This window comes from Cyprinus carpio, chromosome B22, assembly GCF_018340385.1.
Source record: "Cyprinus carpio isolate SPL01 chromosome B22, ASM1834038v1, whole genome shotgun sequence".
NCBI classification, from domain to species: Eukaryota; Metazoa; Chordata; class Actinopteri; order Cypriniformes; family Cyprinidae; genus Cyprinus; species Cyprinus carpio.
This window is the reverse complement of record NC_056618.1, coordinates 30,071,257-30,091,719: the sequence shown is the minus strand read 5'-3', so window position 1 is coordinate 30,091,719 and position 20,463 is coordinate 30,071,257. Positions and strand designations below refer to the sequence as shown.

The following is a 20,463-nucleotide window of genomic DNA, read 5'->3' as shown; positions in this document are numbered from 1 at the left end:
TGAACTTTTACCTTTACTATGGCCACTTTGGAAGATAGTTGTACTGCTTTGGTTAACTGTCCTATCAGGTTTGAATGTGCTATGGGTTTTCCATCTGCAGTCTTGAAGTCTCTAGCTTCCCATGTTTTGGCAAAATGATGTAACACCCCCCATGCGTATTTTGAATCAGTGTAAACTATTCCCCTTTTTCCTGCCATCAGCCCGCATGCTCGTATTAGCACTAATAATTCAGCAGTTTGAGCCGAAATATAATCCAAAGCAAACGCTTCTATTGTTTCTCCAGTTTCTGACACCACAGCATAGCCACAAAGGTAGACGCTATCAGAAGGTTTTGAACATGACCCGTCAACATATATATGTTCTCCCCATCCAGGGGCAACTCTAAAAGAACGGCCCTGGAAGAACATGTGGAAGTCAATTCAATTATACAATCATGTTCTGTAACATTATCTACCATATCAGCCATACCTAAAATTCCCAACAGTGCCGGGTTGATGGATGCTGTCAGCTGTATGGTGAGGATTTTGGTGGCCAGCAGAGTTGCCTCGTACCCCGAGCGTTGTTGCGATGTCATGTGTTGTGTCTGCATATTATGCAAGATTGCTCCTACCTGATGTGACATATATAGTGTCAATGGATGTGACTGAACCATTCTCTCAGCCATCCGTACAATCATAGCAGCTGTGGCCACAGCACAAAGACATGCTGGCATACCTGTAACTATGTTATCTAGTTTCTTAGATAGGTATGCTAATGGTCTATACGTGGAACCATGCTGTTGCAACAGAAAGCCAATGGCTACCCCCTCCACCTCACAGGCATGCAAGTGAAAGTATTTTTGATAGTCTGGTAGGCCCACAGCTGGGGCCTTGGTGATTGCTTGTTTCAACGCCGTGAAGTGTAGTTCTGCCTCTTCAGTCCAGTTTAAAAGTGTTGTAGGCGGAGCTTTATGATCAACCAGGCTTCTCAGGTGTCTGTCATGCACTGCACAGTCAGGTATCCAGGATCTACAATAGTTTACTAGTCCCAGAAAACTTTGGAGCTGTTGGGCAGGTCAAGAGGACTTCATTTTTCTGATCATCTGGACCCTATCTGTTGATATTGCTCTCAGACCCGGCATTATAATGTGTCCCAAATATGTAACTTTGGACCAAACCCATTGAACCTGCTTGTAGCCTTGTCCACCTCAGCAAAGTTCATCCAATAATTTGTTCTAACAAATCCAATAAGTTGATCAAACCAATAATTCTGTTACTAGCAGAGCATTTTGTGCCAAGGATCATAAATAAAGGTATATTCTAGCCTTCGAGATCAGAAATATAAGTTCTGGTTCTGGTTGGGCTACCGAGCAGAGGACAGCAGGTACCTGGGACCAAAGAATGAGACACACAAATAGTGCAGTTCCTTCTAAGCTCAACTTTATTATGCCTGGTGCAGCATATACAGTGCCCTTCATAAGTATTGGAACAGTAAAGACAAAATTGCTTTCTCTGCTGTGGAGTCAAGACATTTGCAAATATGATTAAAAGATGAATATGCGACAAAACTACAAAATGTCACATTTTATTATAAGGGCTTTTGACACATACATGTTTATTACCAAATAAAAAGGACAGCACTTTTAGAGTTCATCCTACTATTTGATGTGAGCATAAGTATTGGAACAGTTGAATTTAAGGCAGATGTAAAAGACTGAAGCCTAATATTTAGTTGCAGATCTCTTGCATGCAATCAGCAACCCATAGACATCACCAGAGTCTTGGTCTTATGCTTTGAAATGCTTTTCTCCAGCCTTTAATGCAGCCAATTCCAATTGTTGTTTGTTTTGGGGAGTTTCTGTCTTTAGTCTCCTCATCAGCTGGTGAAATTAATGTTCAATCGGATTTAAATCTGGACATTGATTTGGGCAGTCTAAGACTTTACATTTCTTTGCCCTTATAAAGCCCTTGACTGAACTGGCAGGGTGTTTTGGGTCATTGTCCTGATCCTATATAAAGTGCTTTCTAATGAGTTTGGTGGCATTTTCTTGAATGTTGGTAGGCAAGATGATTTTGTACCCTTCCAAATTCATTCTGCTACTGCCATCATACATTAAGTCATCATTAAAATGAAGAGGTCCTGTTCTAGAGACAGCCATGCATGCCCATGCCATGACATCACCTCCACCAAGCTTTACAGATGAGGTTGTATGCTTAGGATCATTTGCAGTTCCCTTTTTTCTCCACACTTTTGCTTTCCAGTCACTTAGATAAAGGTTCATCTTTGTCTCATCAGTCCATCAACTAGGTTCCAAAACTATACTGGCTCACATTTATGAAGAATCTTGCCTTTCTATTTTTGGTGCTGATCAGAGGTTTGCATCTTGCTGTGTAGCCTCTGTAAATCTGTGTCAAATTCTCCTGCGGACTGTAGATTGACAGAGCATCACTCTAGCTTTCTGAAGGTTGTTGGTGATTTTACAGACATGTATTTTAGGGTTCATTTTCACAGCTTTTATGATTTGTCTGTCATCAACTTCTATTGTTCTTCTCAGCCAATCAGGTCATCGTTGGTTGCTGATGTCACCGGTAGTTTCCAAACTCTTGATTTTTCCATGCCCTTTGTTTTTCCCTTAGTTCTAATTGACTTCCTCTTTTCTTTAAGCATCCAAATTTCTTGCTTTTCTTTCAGAGTCGGCTTCCTCATCTTCATCCTGGTTTGCATGTGATCACTGAATGTAAGACTTAAAATGCAGAAGCAATGGATATAACTGATAAGACACATTCAGTTTTGTCTTTACTTTTCCAATACTTATGGAGGGCACCGTATATAGCATTTGCAGAAGTGAAAGAGAAGACTGTCTGGAAAATACAAGCTGAAAAAGCATGACCTCATTTGGCAATAATCATGTCTTTTGACTAATGGTTTAGTCTAGAAGCACACAATGTCCCTAGACACAGCATGTTCGTGGGGTCAAACAGAATCTCACAATTTTCAAGTCATTTTACTGTATAGTTTTGGAGAAAACTCAAAGCAAAATCGCCCCATATACAACAAAATGTGTCCTGGCACTTGCGCTGTGTTCCACTTTCCAACACTCATTAAAAGTGTCCCTTTATAGGTTAGCTCATTCTTTCAATTCATATGTATTCAGGGTGATGTGACCCAGACTATCACTGTATTAATTTACAAGGCATTTTACTGTATAGTTTTAGAGAAAAGTAAAAGCAAAATCACCAAAAAAAAAAAATAAAAAAAAATGCATCCTAGCACTTGCACTGTGTCCCATTTTCCAACACTCATAAAAAGTGTTGGTAACACTTTATAATAACGTTCTGTTATAAGTTATTTATAAATTATTAGTTAATGATGAACAAATCATTTATAAAACATGACTATACGTTCATAAATGATTGATAAGTAATAAGTTAACATTTTAGTAATGTTTTATTAATTCAGTTACAAGTCACTTATAAATTATTAGTTAATGATGAACAAATCATTTACAAAAAATGACTATATGTTCATAAATGATTAATGAGTGGTATGCTAACGATTTACAAATATGTTGTAACTTATCTTTAAAAAAAGTTTAAATCATGAAATAAATCAAACTGATCATTAGTAGATGGTTTCTAAGTTATTAGTTGATACATTATTTATCACTTATAAATTATTGAAGTATTTCTGTGAAAATTGTTTTGTATAATTATCTCAATAAACAATTGTTAATCATGAACAAATGATGAATAAACCATTAGTGAATGATCAGTATTTGATTTATTGATGAAGTTGTTAGTTGGTCTGTGTTCATAAGCACAAACATGCAGGTGTGCTAAAGCACTATTTTTAAGAAGAGTAATTCATTTGTTTTGGATAAACATTTATAAATGCCTTAGTCAGGTGATTCCAGTGGCTTGTGTTAAATCCCTTCACTCATCAGCACAGACTTGTGTTCTGTGTGGAGTGTGTGAGATCTAGTGATGAAGTGAACCTCTCAGCCACTTTTACCTTCCACTGAAGCTCACATCAGGCTCACAAAGACTCCATGTGTGTCAGAAGACAGCTGTCTATACCCTCACCAGTCAGTACTTAGTACACACTACAAAGTGTTCAACACCTGTTATAGATGATGTGTAAACGCATGAATAAATTATTTACAAAGCTTTCTGCATCCCCTAATCTAAAGTGTAAACTATTCATCCCTTGTTAATGTGTTACATATCACTTGCAGATCTTACTGTTAACATGATCCATCTCATTCCATGACTTTACCCAAGTTTGAACTTATTATTATTTTTTTAATAACTCCTAAAGGGACCTTTTAACCTCTGGTTTCCATAGAATGTCCTTATGTCAAAGAATGGCACAGAAACTGTCTTTTACAGATGTAGATGCCCCAAAATGAACTCAAAAATGAATACCAGTCCATTGCTTAACTCCATATCATATATGTAACCCGCACTTTGGACTATCATGTTTCTAATCACTTATTGTGTATGTCTTTTTAATAACTATCGAATAGCTTAAGGATACATATTCATGTTTAGTATGTGTGTGTTTGAATCTTCTTGCTTGAAATGTTTCTGACCACCAAGTATTTGTCAAATGTATCATATTCTTATCATAGGAAACATGTCCAAAATTATACCCTGCAAGAGCGGGAAAATTCGGACCACATGATTGATAAGATAACATACAACTCAACAACCCGATCAAGAAGCCATAAACATCGCAACACCCCGAGCAAAGACAATATCTAATTGGTCAAGACAACATATGAGGTGTGGCTGAAAGGCCAGTTTAAATACTCAGGACACCATCAAATTTTGCTCTTAGCTTTTGTTTTTAGTCATCACTTTTAGCCATGCTTTTTGCCATTAATTTTTGCATTCTTTGAGCGCTGTTCCAGCGTGATTCAGCCTGCACGTCTGCTGCTACTTAGCCACGATGAGAAGAAATACCACCTATTCTCGTCAAACTTTACTTCTGTTCTTTTACTTTAGTTTCTTTTCTATTCTGTTGAGAGTTTCGTGTTCTGAGTTAAGTTTTGTAATGCCGTGTCTCAGAGTCTGACCTCGAGTGCCCACCTAAAACTACAACCAGCCCACAACTCTGCGTCTTCAGACAACTCCCAACCACAGGCTTCCCAAGATGTCACTTCAACGACTACTGAACATCCAGCCAATCAGCAACCTCAGGAAACCGATGACAACAAAGGGAACCCCATTTACACAGGCAATGCAAGTAACTTACCTCCAGACTGAGCTGAACTGGTGTTTCTAATATAATTTTAACCTCATTGAGGAACACAATGCGAGGGTTAATTAAGTGATTGATGGTTGTTCATGTGTATGCAATTTCACGTATTGCTGTAAACTTTCATTCTCTTAAACTCATTATTTCCTAACGTTCTCTCTTCCTGCAACTTTTGTGAATGTGTGAGTGCATGTGCTTGTGTGTTAGATTAGTTTATATGTCTTAGATTTATCCAATAAAGCCTTATTTCCCAGATAGCAACAGACTCCGGGGCGAATCCGCCTTCAAGTCGCCTGCTCCGCTGTACGCTCAGATTCAATTTGACAACGCGCACAGAATAAGCCCCGCCTCCGCACAGCGCACTGTCAGTTTGCGGACTCGTCACAGACGCTGGGCGGATTCACTGACCGGACGCGCCTTTTTCAGTTGTCGTCGTCGTCACTGAATCCTTCACCTCACCGTGGAAAAGCTGGAGCCGACAGGTCGGTGAAGACTGAACACGGTAAGAATAGTTAAAATATGCTTTATTATCCAGTAACTTTACCGTTAATTGCTTTTTTTTTAGAATGTTTGTAATTTTTAAAAATGACTGTGGCCAAGTTAGCTCTTCAGTGTCATTAGCGTTAACTCAGATTTGAGTGAAAAGTAATTTGGCAAATAACCTTTTGAGTAAAACGCTATTTGGACAGAATTTCTTTATCTTTCTCGGAGGTGGGGTGATTTAATAAGCTTTTTAAATAAGGTTTCAGTCCAATCCGACCTAAACGCAAATTTTCACTTCTTTCGAGTAAAATAGCAGGCGAGATAAGCTAATGTTAGGCCTAACGTTACCTGTTTTTTTTTTTTTTTACTGAACTTCTAGTTGTTTGAGTCTATTTTTTTTTGTTTACATATGACTATTCTCCACCTCATGTAATGTTGTTTCAGATCATTATTTCATATCATATTAATTCATAATTAATAAGTTACCGTGTGTGTGTGAACTGTTGCAGCTTACAACTCATTCAAGTGCCACCAGTGTGCTTTTGGAGTATTTCTTCTTTCTATTTCATCTTTCGTTTGAGGAAAGTAAGATTAAAAACTGTTTTAAACTTGATTTTGTCAAATACTGATAGTGGTCCACAACTACAGCTTTTAACATGTAATAAATGTGCCATTTCAAAAGATTCATACCATTATTTCTTACCATATTAATTCATAATTAATAAGTTACTCTGTGTGTGTGTGTGTGTGTGTGTGTGTGTGTGTGTGTGTGTTCTGTTGCAGCTTACAGCTCATTCAAGTGCCACCAGTGTGCTTTTGGAGTACTTCATCTTTCGATTTCATCTTTACCGAACATCTGAGTAAAGTAAGATTAAAAACTGTTTTAAACTTGATTTAGCCAGCTATTTAGTCAAATACTGTTAATTAGGGCTGGACGATTAATCGAAAAGTAATCGAAACCAAAATTCAGAACCTCTAACCGACGTAATTGACATAAAACACAGAGACGGGACGCGAGCAGTGAGCCTTGTGACTTCACTAAACTTTGTCAGTTGTATGTGTATTATGGTTTATGTGTATTAGCCTACGGTTTGCCAGTTTAGACATTCAAACGATTATACGATCAGATGTGTATTATTATATCAAGCTACCGTGCTCGCGCAGCTGCATTGTGGCACGAACACAGAAACTAGTTGTCAGCGCTGTCCTGTGATTTATCACTAAAGTAGCTTAGAAGCTCAAAAGTTAGCATATATTTTTCTACTTTTGAAGGAACTATTTACAACCCACAGCTTCACAATTAATTGAGAAATGGTATAACTAATTCACACAAGCAATGTCTCTCATTATATATTGGTACTGTGCTAATTTATCTTTATCTGATTTACAACGAGCAGAAATCTGTTAGAAATGTTATGAACCATAGATAAAATAACTGCTGAAAGTGAGCTGTTATGTCAGATCACTTTTTCAAAAGGAAAAAATATCCCATCTTTAATAGTCAAGAAAATTTACAGTACAAACCTTGTAAGTGAACTATGAGGGCAAAACAAACAAACAAATAAAATAATCGTTAATTATTAAACAAGGTAAAATGTTTAATTAATCGAGGTTTTGATTTTAGGTCATAATCGTCCAGCCCTACTGATAATTGTCCACACTACAACTTTTAACATGTAATACACGTGCCATTTGATTTCAAAAGATTCATACAAGGTTAGAAGTTTAAAAACCTATGTTTTAGGCTGTTTTTTAGGTTTGTGTTTGTCATTGGAAACGAGATTTGCATTATATATAACATTGTGGAAAGCAGTGAGTGGAGTTTACATAGTATACAAAGAATTTTCAGAGAAGTTTTTGTTTAAAAACCTACTTTTTAGGTTTACAACCTACTTTGTTGGTTTCACTTTCATGCATCGGGCAGTCCTTACTGTCGAGTCTTGCTGTATATTTATTTTTGAAAACACAAATGTTTGTTCTTTTCCGCAACTCACTGGTTGCAATCTGTCTTTATGTTTCTGTAACATTTCTTTTAGATAAGATGAATAGAAAAACTGTTCCTGTCTCCAGCTCTACCTTAAGACGGAGGACCCATGTAGACGTAGATAAACGACTTAAACAAATTAGGGATGACTACATAAATTTGACTGACTTTCAAGTGACAACAGAGAGGGACCTTGTAGATGTCAATAGAGAGCTTTTTGAAGAAAGTCCAGACAATCCAACTTATTCAGAAACTGCAACTGGACTAGTCTTTAGTGAGGAGGAAGGTGGGATGGAGGTAGATGCAGACATACATTAGGGTTTCGTGATTGGCAGCTGTGATAGGCCGATTCAGAAATCTGATTCAGAACATTCAGAAGATGAACGGCCTGAGACATTTTCACTCTCTGACAGTATTTCCAACTGGGCCATACACTTTGGCATTTCTTTGGTTGCTTTGACAGCCCTATTGTGCATACTTCGCATTTGCCATCCTGATCTTCCAAAGGATGCTAGAACCCTCCTTAAGACTAAGACAAAGTACACTATTCTAGAAAGGGCTGGGGGACAATACCACTATTTTGGTATTCTGTCATCACTTAGGAATACGCTGTCTAAATACGTACACACACTGGCAGACGGATTCAGTTTGAAGTTGCACATAAACATAGATGGACTTCCTTTGTTCAAGAGCTCTAGTCTGCAACTGTGGCCCATCCTTGGTCTGCTACTGAGTGTTCCCATGAAAGAACCAGTAGTGATAGGTTTGTTTTGTGGACCAAAGAAACCAAGCTCAGCAAAAGAGTTTCTTGGAGATTTTGTTGCTGAGTTACAACAGCTTGAGAAAGGTTTTGAAATAGAGGGTAAGACATTGAAGCTCGAACTGGACACAGTGATTTGTGACACACCAGCCAGGTCCTTTGTTAAAAACACAAAGAACCACAATGGCTACCATGGTTGTGACAAATGTTCTCAGCCTGGAAAATACATTAACAGACGCATGACATACCCATATACAGACTATCCTCTAAGGACAGATGATTCATTTGAAAACATGGTTGATGAGAGTCATCATCATGAGGGGCCACATCCATTTCATGGCAGTAGTGTTGGCATGGTTTCACAATTCCCTCTTGATTATATGCATTTGGTTTGTTTAGGTGTGGTTAGGCGCTTGTTGAATATTTGGCTCAGGGGTCCTCTGAATTTCAGAGTACCTGCAAACATAGCAGAAAGAATGTCTGCTAAACTAGTAGAAATGCGTTCCTATATTCCTGTGGAGTTTGCCCGAAAGCCCAGATCGCTGAGGGAGTTAGATCGCTGGAAGGCAACTGAGTTTAGGCAGTTTCTGCTGTACACCGGACCTGTAGTGTTAGGTACCTTTCTGGACCGAAATATGTACAGCAATTTCATGCTACTCTTCTCTGGTATTGCTATTTTAGTAAGTCCTAGACTATCCTGCCACACACAGTATGCTCACACCTTGCTTAGATCTTTTGTTTCTCACTTTGGTGAAATATATGGCAAAGATCAACTTGTTTATAATGTACATTCTTTGGTTCATCTGGCAGATGAAGTACAACGACATGGTTGTCTTGACGCATTTTCTGCATTTCCCTATGAAAGTTACCTGAACAAGCTAAAAAGGCTTGTTAGAAAACCAGACTTTCCCCTTGCCCAAATTATTCGTCGATTGTCAGAGATGAGAATTACTGAAACTCCTTTAAATGGTGCCTCTTTTAAAAAACAGCATTTTGTTGGGCCACTTGTAGATGGACTGTCAGTGAAAGCACAGTATGGTGAGATGGCATGTGACAAGTGGACAGTTAAAGTTTCAACTGGGGATAACATGTTTGTCATTGGAAATGAGATTTGCATTATACATAACATTGTGGAATGCAGTGATGGAGTGTACGTAGTATACAAAGAATTTTCAGAGAAATCTTTGTTCTTCACTTACCCATTCAATTCTGAATATCTGAATATCCATATCATTTCACAAACATCAGATATACTCAAGTGTGTTAAAGCTTCAGAGCTTGTCCAGAAATGTGTTGCTTTACCTCATAGGGATGGTTTTGTGGCCATACCCTTATTTCATACATTTTAGGAATGTCTCGCGCTACAATTAGAAACAACAAAAACTCCACAGGTTAAAGGTTTAGTTCACCCAAAAATTTAAATTAATTTACTCATTTCATCATCATTTTACTCCCCCATACTGTTTTCATTTTTGGGTGAACTAAACCTTTGAGGTTACAGAGGCTTATCAGCTTTTTCTTTTTTTTATTGGCAGTTAAAAGGCAAAGGATGAAGCCATTTTTAGCTTGTAATATTTTCCTGGGGAAAATGATGGTGGTAGTATTGATGGTAGTTTTAGTTGTAGCTCTTGTGTTCATATATTAGCAGTAAGAACTGATGCGGTTGCACAATAGTTTTCACTGGACAGGTTTATGCAAAATTAGGATCAGGCACAGTGACAAAAGACATCACCATGCATCACCACAAATACTGCAGTCTGAAACTGGATAACAATTGTCTGTAAGTACTTGTGTTCAAAGTCATTTTTATTTATACAGTACAGATTGTTTCAAAGTAACTTCGCAGTAAGTTGACAGTTCATTGTTGATTCAGTTGAGCTTAATAAGGCCACATTTAAACTGTAATTCCGATTTTTTGACCATACCCGATTTTTATTGGATGACCAGCTTAAGGGGGTCGCACACCGGATGAGAAGCGCCAAGTCTTTAAAATTCGAACACATTGTTTACTATGAGTGTACACACACCGCCGGCGCCATTTGGCGTCTGTCCGCAGCGCCCAGCTACGACTCAGGACGCCATCTGCATAGTTTTGTATTAAATAACATAATATTTGTTTCAAACCGTTTTTCATACATTATACCAAGATACCACTGCTGCAAAATACTACTTACATTAGTTGTATAGCTTGAATAAAATGTTAACATATATAACATATATAATTAAATGTATAATAAACGTAGTGCGTAGTGCTTTTAATCTTTTATTTTTCTTTCGAGACATTTAATACATTTAATACAGTATTTGCCTGTCGTGATTACATTCAATGTTGTCGGCAGCCATTTAAATAGCGGAGTAGCGGACCGCAAAAGACAAAAAACTAGTCAACGACACGGCACGGAAATACCCAGAATTATATGCAACCAACCATAGATTCTTCAAAGACAACATGAGAAAGTCATAAACGTAGAGGAAGATAGCGTTTGTCATCGGTTTTTCAGGTAAGAATGTCTAATTTTCGATCTGAGGTAAAATGTTCAGTGACAGTCCTTAGAAACGTTAAGAAATAAGCATACCTACAAAAAAATATGTGGCTTTTTTGTTTTTATTGAGCAAACAAATCAGTATTAGTAGCTACAGCATTAGAAATGTTGAAATTGCTTATAATAATACAAAACAATTGATGAATGGCAATCTAGAATACTAATGATAGTCTAGACTAAATTATAACACATATTCTTTTCATTAATTAACGTTCAAAACTGAGCTATTATCTATTAAAATAATATATGTAAAATAATAATAATAATAAATGAAGTCAAATCTCATTCATCTTGCTGCTCAGAACTTAATTCGATATTGAGCTCCAGCGTATAGAATGTGCGCGTCCGGTGTGCGATACCTCGAGTTGTCCTACATGTGGCGCGACACGGCGCTGCGCTTCTCGTCCGGTGTGCGACCGCTTTTACATCTTCTTTTTAAAGTGACCCCTATGCAATTACACTATGCACTTGGTGAAACAAGGTAGACGAACTGACCCAGAAAAGCTTAGGCTAAAAAGAAAGTAAAAACAGTGTGATCAGCAAATCATTGGGTCTCATTCACTAACGATTCTTCTCACAAAAACTTTCCAGCTAATTCACAACACATTCATATGCCACAGCAATAATTGATTAATAATGATGGCTATAAAATGTATTTGATTAATAACAATAGTTTCAGAACTTCTTGAAACAAAAAAGTTATATTTCTGTGTTGCTGTTTGTTTCTTTCCTTCTCAGTTAAGGATGTTCCACTTAATCGAGTTCCTGATCAACAAAACGGTAGCAGTGGTGCCACAAACGTGGTGCAGAGATGGAGTTGTCTATTGGCCAAACTATAGAAATGATGAAAGAGTAAACAGGGCAGTGAAAAATTCGGAGGAGCCTGGACCTGACTGGAAAACATATGATGTCAGAGTTATTAAAACATGTGGTATGCTATTCATTTATGTTTTGGAATCAAAATGACTATTGTAAGCAAATATCAAAATATTTTGCCCTTATGTAATTGAAAAAAAAAAAAAAACATTTAATTAGGGATGCACCGATCATGATTTTTCATGGCCGATTACGATACCGATTTTTTACAAGCAAACTGGCCGATTCCGATTTTTTTTTTTCTTTAAGCAACAAACAAGAAAGAAGGAAAGTATACATAAACAAGATGTTTATTTGGTATTTAATAGGCCAAACTGGCTTTTGGCTATTGAAAACAATAACCTTAACCATCTGAAATTAACGGCAGTAACTGCACAGTAAGTAGCCTATTCAATACAAACATAGATGGCACAGACATCAGCATTTAGCTTTTGTTTTTGAATTGGGTTGAAACTACATAGAACTGGCCTTAAATGAAAAGATGTAACCATGTGAAATTAAAGGCAACAACTGCATAGTTCTACAATCCAAACAACACAATCAACACACATTCAAGAAGATGTTTCTTAATCAGCATTCAGTATTTGTTTTAGTTTTTAAATTTGGTTTTAAATAAAAAAAGGTCTTTACCAGTGAGACTAAATAAAACTGTCTTTGTGTTCATACCCAAGCAATTTTCACTGGCGATGTGCCAAGTGAACATGCAAATTCACTCCCTGACAGTAGAGGGGCTTTTTGAAAAATAGAAATACCCTGGTACACAAGGTGGCAATGCGCATCTTTACACTTTACAGCCTGCACTATATACCTGCACTCCTTCTGTTCACTCACTGTCTGGTCTCAACCTTACAATGTTGTTTCACCTGACCCACTTACCTGTTGTTCCTGTGATACGTCCTAGTTCTCCCCAGCTGATGTTCTCCACTGTCTACACGCTCCTCAGCTCCCTCCAGATCCTCTGGGAAACACAAAGACACTATCAGACTTAGATAAGCCACGCAAGACTTTCCCGCTCCCCGCCCGCTTACCTGGACTCTCCTCTCGCCAGTGTTGTCTCAATCGTTGTTTAATAAACCTGCTGTTATTTGTACCACTTACCTCCGTGTCCCTTGTCTGTCTGCTGACAAGGAGCTCCAGCGATGAAAAAAATTATTATTCTGTTGAATGAGGAAAGACGACAGAAAAGACGCAGATATTGGATACATCCCATAGTTAAGAGGAGAACATGGGGAAATCTATCGGCTGATTCCTCTTCGTTGTCGTCTATCAATGTGTGCTCGGCAAGACCGTTTTGTGCTTGAGCGTCACCAAGTCGTGTTTTACTGTAACTTCAGCAGAAACTTACGCCTGCCGTTTTGCGCGTTGGTGTGCACACTCACATTAGCGCCCTTTGTTTAGTCACGAGGCATTAAACATTGGCGATAAATGCGCGCAGTAATCGCCCTGGTGTGCACAAGCCTTAAGGTTTCACTACCAGATGGTCCCATTAAGCAATTTGGGCAAACTGTACCAGATGTATTTTTGAGTGCAGTTTTCCCAAAACTGTCAATATAAATGCTGTTATATACACTAAACATAAAATATATGGCACAGGGGACATTTATTTCCCTCTGTTAAAGTGTTAGTTCACCCAAAAATGAAAATGTCATTCATTTATCCCCCTTATGTCGTTCTACACCCGTAAGACCTTGGTTCATCTTCGAACACAAATTAAGATATTTTGATTAAATCCGATGGCTCAGTGAGGCCTGCATTCAAAGAAATGACATTTCCTCTCAAGATCTATAAAGGTACTAAAAACATATTTAAAACAGTTCATGTTAGTTCAGTGGTTCAATCTTAATATTATAAAGCGACAAGAACACTTTTTGTGCGCCAAAAAAACGAAATAACGACTTTCCTACAATATAGTGATGGGCCGTTTTCAAAACACTGCTTCGGAGCTTTACGAATCGAATCAGTGACTCGGAGCGCCAATGTCACGTGATTTCAGCAGTTTAGCCGTTTTTGATAGGAGATCCGAGTTACTGATTCAGTTTGTAAAGATCCGAAGCAGTGTTTTGAAATTAGCCCATCACAATATTGTTGAAAAGTCGTTTTGTTTTTTGGTCCACAATAATTCTTGTTGCTTTTATAATATTTAGGTAGAACCACTGAACTCACATTAAATATGTTTTTAGTACCTTTATGGATCTTGAGAGAGGAAATGTCATTGCTTTGAATGCAGGCCTCACTATGCCATCAGATTTAATCAAAATATCTTAATTTGTGTTCCGAAGTTGAATGAAGGCCTTACGGGTGTAGAACAACATGAGGGTGAGTAATTAATGACAGAATTTTCATTTTTGGGTGAACTAACTCTTTAATATATAAGAAATTGACAGGATTTTTGTTACATTTTAGATTTCTTCCCTTGCAACTGTTGGGGGCCATGACACAAAATATCCTTTCCCGCATGTTCCATGATGACGTTGGGAGGAGGATCAACTGGAAGGGCGTGAATGGGAAAAAGGCATTCAACCAGATGGAGTCCAAGAAGTTCCTCCTGTGTAAGTAAATGTAATAAATATTTCCAGTATCTGCATGACTCATCATAGAGATAAACAGAGAGAAGTAGCTCAGGCTATAATGTTCTTCCGCAAGATGCATGAAGTTCTGTTTATTAACCGCTAGAGTAGGGCTGGGCGATATGGCAAAAATGTAATCTCAATAATTTTTTTCCCATATCGATCGATAATCGATATATATTTCGATATATAAACTGTTAATGCTGCCAGCTATGACTAAAGCCACAAAAATTTGAGGGTTTATTAATTACATTTTAAAGTATAGTTTATTGACAAAAACAGATTACACATTTGGCCTTAAAATATTAAGACAACTTACCTACTTAGCGTGTGACTTTTAATTATAAACAAGCCCGAAATATTTTGAAATGTCTACACAATTGCAGGCTGATCCTTAAGATTCTTACAACCGTCTTAAACATTTTATATGAAGGCCATAAAGTAGACATTGTCCAGAATTCATCAACTCCAGTTCATTAGCAATTGTTAATCATTAATTGAGAATCACTTTGAAGCAGCCTGAAGCGGTGTTGCGTGAGCATGTAGAACGCACAACAGTGCCGCCTTGTGACATTGCAACATGCAACGCTCTTTGTGAAATATCCACCGCATCTCTGCAGCGCATGTGGGAATGTCAGCGGGAGTAAACAGTTCTGACGCACACATAACGAGCAGGTACGAAACACGTAGGGCGAGGGGAGATTTTCCACTAGTTAATCAATCATGGATGGTTTCATTATCTTGGCGGATACAAATGTCTGAGAGGATAAAAGTAATAAAAGCATAAATGTGTCTACAAATATACTTGGGCGGCCGTTAATATACCTGGGCGACCCACCCAAGTAAAGTCTATGGGTGCGCCTCAATCAGCTCCCAAGTTCAGTAGTCAGGGCACTGATCAGGGAGTCGGCCACATTCATTTACATGATATACTGATTCACGACTTAGGAAGCTAGGGAGCAGACTGAGACGCAGGGTATGTGTGGGAAGCACTGTGATGGAATAGGTTGGTTGTGTTGCCAGGTCTTGTTTTTTACCGTCCGACGACATATTTTACAGATCGTTTTAATCTGCGCCTGGTCGCTTTTCAAATAACCAAACCACTTCCATATAACTGAATTCGTGCTACCTTTTTGTCGACAATTTCATAATTTTTGAATAATAAATCGAGGTTAGTTTCACTTTCGTGGCTGCTTCCACTCATTTTTGTCGTCCTTGTCGAGTTTTCTTTGCAAAGTGCTATAGGAAATTGACTTTGTTCTTTGACGTGAATGTTTGAAGCTGCATGCTGATTGGCTGTTGTCGCATATTTCTGCTGTATGATTGGCTTTTATATTAATCCATATCGAGTAAAAATGCCTAGGGCTTCTCATCATTATCAACACATTTTAAATGAAAATCTGCTTGTGTATTACAGGTGCTGTGAGAAAGAGCCATGTATCACGTGCCGCCACTGATGATGAAATTACAAAACACACAAAACGGTGGTTCAGCCTGGCAGCTGATAGGGGAAGCTCAAGGAACCGTCCCACTGTGAGCACCCAGCAGTAGAGTTTTTCAGAGTTTCATTGGTAACTTCAGTGTTTTGAAGTGTTCATTTAAAATAGCAACAGTTACAATAGAATAAATCAAAAAAAATAAAATTAAATATAAATTTTTTTTATATTCAAAGAATCAACTCAAATAAACTATTCTATTCAAATAAAACTAAACAAAATCTATTTAAAAATCCAGTTTATACAAAAATAAAATAAAAAAATTAAGCAGTACAACTGTTTACAAAAAAATGTTGCTCAAATATTTACTCTTCTTAATGTTGTAAAGTCTTATTTTTCATTAAATAAAAAATGTTTTTGGTACAATTTATGGTCGCATTTCATTTTCTGTAATAATTCTATTCAATACCTATTAATGTACATAAATAATTAAAATATAAAAGTAATAATAGTAATTACAGATTGTAAATACATTTACAGACTATTTTTATAGTTTTATTGTAACTGGCTAAAGGTCTGAAAGATTTCATCATGTTTTATTAATATTAATAAAGGCAAACATTAAATATTCATGCTTTTATAGAGCAATCCAGTCTATCTGATGTTGATCCATTTAGATTTTAAATATTTCTGTGTAGCGAGTTGTGGCCAGAATACTAGTTCGAGAGTGATCTGAAAGGTATCCAGACCAAATGACCCACTTAATAAACGGGTCCAGATCGGATCTGCGGCGGATCAGGTGCTTAATAAATACCTCTGGGGCGGATCCGTTGCGGAGTCAGTTTGCTATCTGGGTTATATTTGAAAAGAGAAGTAACTTGTGTTTTGTGCTTAAAAGTTAATGTCTTAAACTGCCAATATTGTAACTGTGCTAATTAATAGTGTTTTCACTTTACTTTTGAAAATTTATATACATTGTAGAGCTGAAGTTACACGACTCGTTCAATGAATCGTGGGTCGACTCAGTGATCAGCTGTAAAACAGTGATTCTGTCCAAATTCCCTTTAAAATCTTAAATGATTCCCTTTGAGCTAAATTGACCTGTTTCCCTTACATTGTCTTCATTTTTAAGTAATTTTACTGTATAGTTTTGGAGAAAACTAAAAGCAAATTCACCCAAAACATCAAACTCCATTATTGCACTTGGATTGTTTCCACATATTCCAGACTTTAATATGAATTAAATGACTCTGAATATCACTCTATTCATTTTCAAGGCATTTTACTGTGACTCTGAATATCACTCTATTCATTTTCAAGGCATTTTACTGTATAGTTTTGGAGAAAACTAAAAGCAAAATCATGCATAACAACAAAATCCGTCCTACCACTTGCACTGTGTCCCATTTTCCAACCCTTTTTCAAATATTTTTACTGTATAATTTTGGAGAAAATTAATAAGTGTATAAACACTTTTACATCATGTCCCATTTTCAAACCTTCATAAAAATCTTTCTTTTACAGATCTGTTCGTTCTTTTTATTGATTCCTGTTTACAGTTGCCCTGACTATTACTGTATTCATTAAAAAAAAAGAAAAAAATAACTCTATGGTTTTGAAGAAAATCAATGACAAATTCACTCATTATATTTAATTCATATCATTGTTTGCTCATTATTTCAATTGATTCCTGTTCACAGTGTCCCTGACCATTGCTATTTTAATTTTCAAGTCTTTTTACTGTATGGTTTTGGAGAAAATTAAAGGCAAATTCACCTGCACTTTTGCACTTTTTCAAACACTCATAAAAATCTTTCCTTTATAGGTTTGCTCGTTCTTTGAATTGGTTCATCTTTACAGTCACCCTGACTATTATTACTGTATCTACTCTAAAAAAATAAAAAATTAATAAATATCTGTTGACACCAAGCTTCGTTGGTATTTCTTTCTAGGAATTAATGCTTTCTCTGAATCTTTTAAGTCTCTCCACGAGCGATCTTAAAGGTGCGGATATATCTGTGCAGCTCAGCTATTCGACACTCCAGTGTATTCATGTTGCTAGTGACTAGGAGATGTTGTTCTCTCTTGCCTGACCTCTGTTGAATGAGAAACTAACCGGAAAAAAAAAAAAAAAAAAAAAAAAAAACACCACCACGGACCAATATAAGAACACACCCACCGATTGTGTGACCACCACGGACCAATAGAAACTCAAATGTGTATGTGTAATGATTCAATGACTGGAATCCATTAGCAGCTTTATTAGTAAACGTGGTCGTACAAGCAGAGGTCAGTGCACAGGTAAGTCAGTATAGAAGATCAGACAGAATCAGAAACAGTTACCAACCTCAAGGTCGGGGCAGGCGGCAATCAAACAACAACAACAATCCAAGAGAAGTACACAGTCCAAGAGGCAGGCGGCAAAGGGTCAGAAACGAAGGCAGGCAGGGTAATAACAGTAGGTAGTCCAATGATACAGAAACAAATGCTCAGAAATTTTCACCAAGGCAAAACAAGACTTTGCAGTGAGCCTGCTATAAATAGCTGGGTTAATGAGGCACAGGTGTCGGAGATGATCAGTGCCAGGTACGGTGCTCATGGGAGATGTAGTGCAGAGAGAATTATCAAAACTCCGGTGATGGAGCCCTCTGCTGGCCCAGAGAGGGAGTTTCAGAAACACTCTCTGTGACAGAGCCCGCTCCCTGCGAGCTTTTCCAGAAGCTAGGAGGCGGTCGACACCAGGGTCTCCCACGGGGTCTGGGGGCCAGCCTATCGGGGTGGTCGCGGCGAATCTCCTCCACCAAATTAGGGTCCAGGATGTCGTCCACACTGACCCAAGACCTTTCCTCCAGACCGTAACCCTCCCAATCGACCAGATACTGGAGAATTCTTCCCCTGGCGCCTGGAATCGAGCAGCTCTCGAACCTGATAGGCCTCCTCGCCTTCCACTAAGATGGGCAGGGGACCCCGGTCCTGTGGCAACTCCTCTCCCCCCTCACCGCGACCAACAGCTGGCTTCAGCAGGGAGACATGAAAAGTGGGAGATACACGGAAATGATTAGGTAATGTCAATTCAAAGGATACAGGGTTTATTTGTCGAATTATCTTAAAAGGGCCCACGTACCTGGGACTGAGTTTGTGACATGGCAGGCGGAGATGGAGGTCCCGGGTGGATAACCATACCCATTGACCCCGGGTGTATCGGCTTGCTCCTTTTGTCATCTGACTGCACGCTGAAGATGATGATGAGCTTGGTTCCAGGTCTTTTCACTCCTTTGAATCCAGTCATTGACTGCTGGGACAGCTTACGTTTACCCCCAACACCTTGAAAAATGCTGACCATAACCGAGAGGTGAACTGGGGACCCCGGTCAGAAACTACATCCTTGGGTAAACCATAGAAGCAGAATACAAGTTCACATAGGTTTTCGGCTGTCTCTAATGCAGTAGGAAGCTTGGGTAGGGTAATGAGACCTCTCCAGAGAAACTGTATATAACTGTTAGGATAGTGGTGTGGCTATTGGAGCGGGGCAGGTCGGTGATGAAGTCCACGGCGATGTGTGACCAGGGGCGTTGAGGTATGGGCAGAGGTTGCAACGGTCCTTCAGGTAGCTGACATGAAGATTTGTGTTGCAAATGTTGCGCTGATGGATCAGATTAGTGGTGTCCCTCCTAAGAGATGGCCAACAGAAACGATTCTGTAGAAGCTGGACGGCGGCGTTGATTCCTGGGTGGCATGAGCTGAGTGAAGAGTGTACCTGAGATATTATTCTTTCTTGAAGATTCCCTGGAACTAATAGTTTGTCCTGGGGACATTCTGGTGGCACGTCCAGCTCCTCATTGGCCAGCTCAATCTCAGTAATAATGTCCCCTTGGATGGGCGACAAAATGAGAAATGGGGAAATTATAGTTTCTGGTCCTTGGGGCTGGGATCCTCCTCAAACTGCCATGACAGAGCATCCGCCTTGACGTTCTTAGAACCTGGCCGATATGTGACAGTGAATACAAATCTGGAGAAGAACAGAGACCACCTTGCCTGCCTGGGGTTGAGTCGCTTGGCCATTTTCAGGTACTCTAGATTGCAGTGATCGGTTAAGAGTGAATGGATGCTCTGCTCCCTCCAACCAGTGACGCCACTCCTCAAATGCCACATTCATGGCCAAGAGCTCTCTATCTCCCACGTCATAATTCCTTTCCGCAGTATTCAATTTACACGAGTAGAAAGCGCAGGGGTACATCTTGGCGGGTGAGCCCTGACGTTGAGACAGTACGGCTCCTATCCCTATGTTGGAGGCATCATTCTCGACTATGAATGGTAACTTGGGGTTGGGGAGGTGCAGGATGGGTGCCATGGTGAACCAGAGTTTGAGTTCCTCGAAAGCCTCACGAGCAGGAAGTGCCCAAATGAAGACAACTTGAACCCCTCCTAGTCATATTAGTGAGTGGAACGGCTACTGAACTGAAGTCCCCGATAAATCTGCAATAGAAATTGGCAAACCCCAGGAAGCATTGCAAATCCTTAATGGTGACAGGTAGTGGCCAATTCAGAACTGCATTAACCTTGCTCTCATCCATGG

The 20,463-nt window shown here is 38.6% G+C and overlaps 1 protein-coding gene across 3 annotated transcripts; it reads left to right on the top strand.

Annotated features, from left to right (window-relative positions):
* Window positions 1-5,490: 5,490 nt before the first annotated feature.
* LOC109108693 lies at window positions 5,491-12,105 on the top strand. 3 transcript variants are annotated; one of them, XM_042749484.1, is made up of 3 exons: window positions 5,491-5,740; window positions 6,505-6,586; window positions 7,758-10,619. In XM_042749484.1, exon 3 carries the CDS (start codon window positions 8,447-8,449, stop codon window positions 9,812-9,814), a length of 1,368 nt encoding a protein of 455 aa, XP_042605418.1. In that variant the 5' UTR covers window positions 5,491-5,740; window positions 6,505-6,586; window positions 7,758-8,446; the 3' UTR covers window positions 9,815-10,619. The 3 variants fall into 3 exon arrangements, 2 of the variants coding, with proteins under 2 accessions (XP_042605418.1, XP_042605417.1); XR_006157972.1 differs by adding an exon at window positions 11,747-12,105 and having other exon boundaries at window positions 5,491-10,245; XM_042749483.1 differs by having other exon boundaries at window positions 6,505-10,619.
* The last annotated feature ends 8,358 nt before the right edge of the window (window positions 12,106-20,463 follow it).

Bases quoted from the DNA above. Each gene is read 5' to 3' on its own strand.
- LOC109108693 (XM_042749484.1), top strand. From the start codon at position 8,447: ATGAAAGAACCAGTAGTGATAGGTTTGTTTTGTGGACCAAAGAAACCA.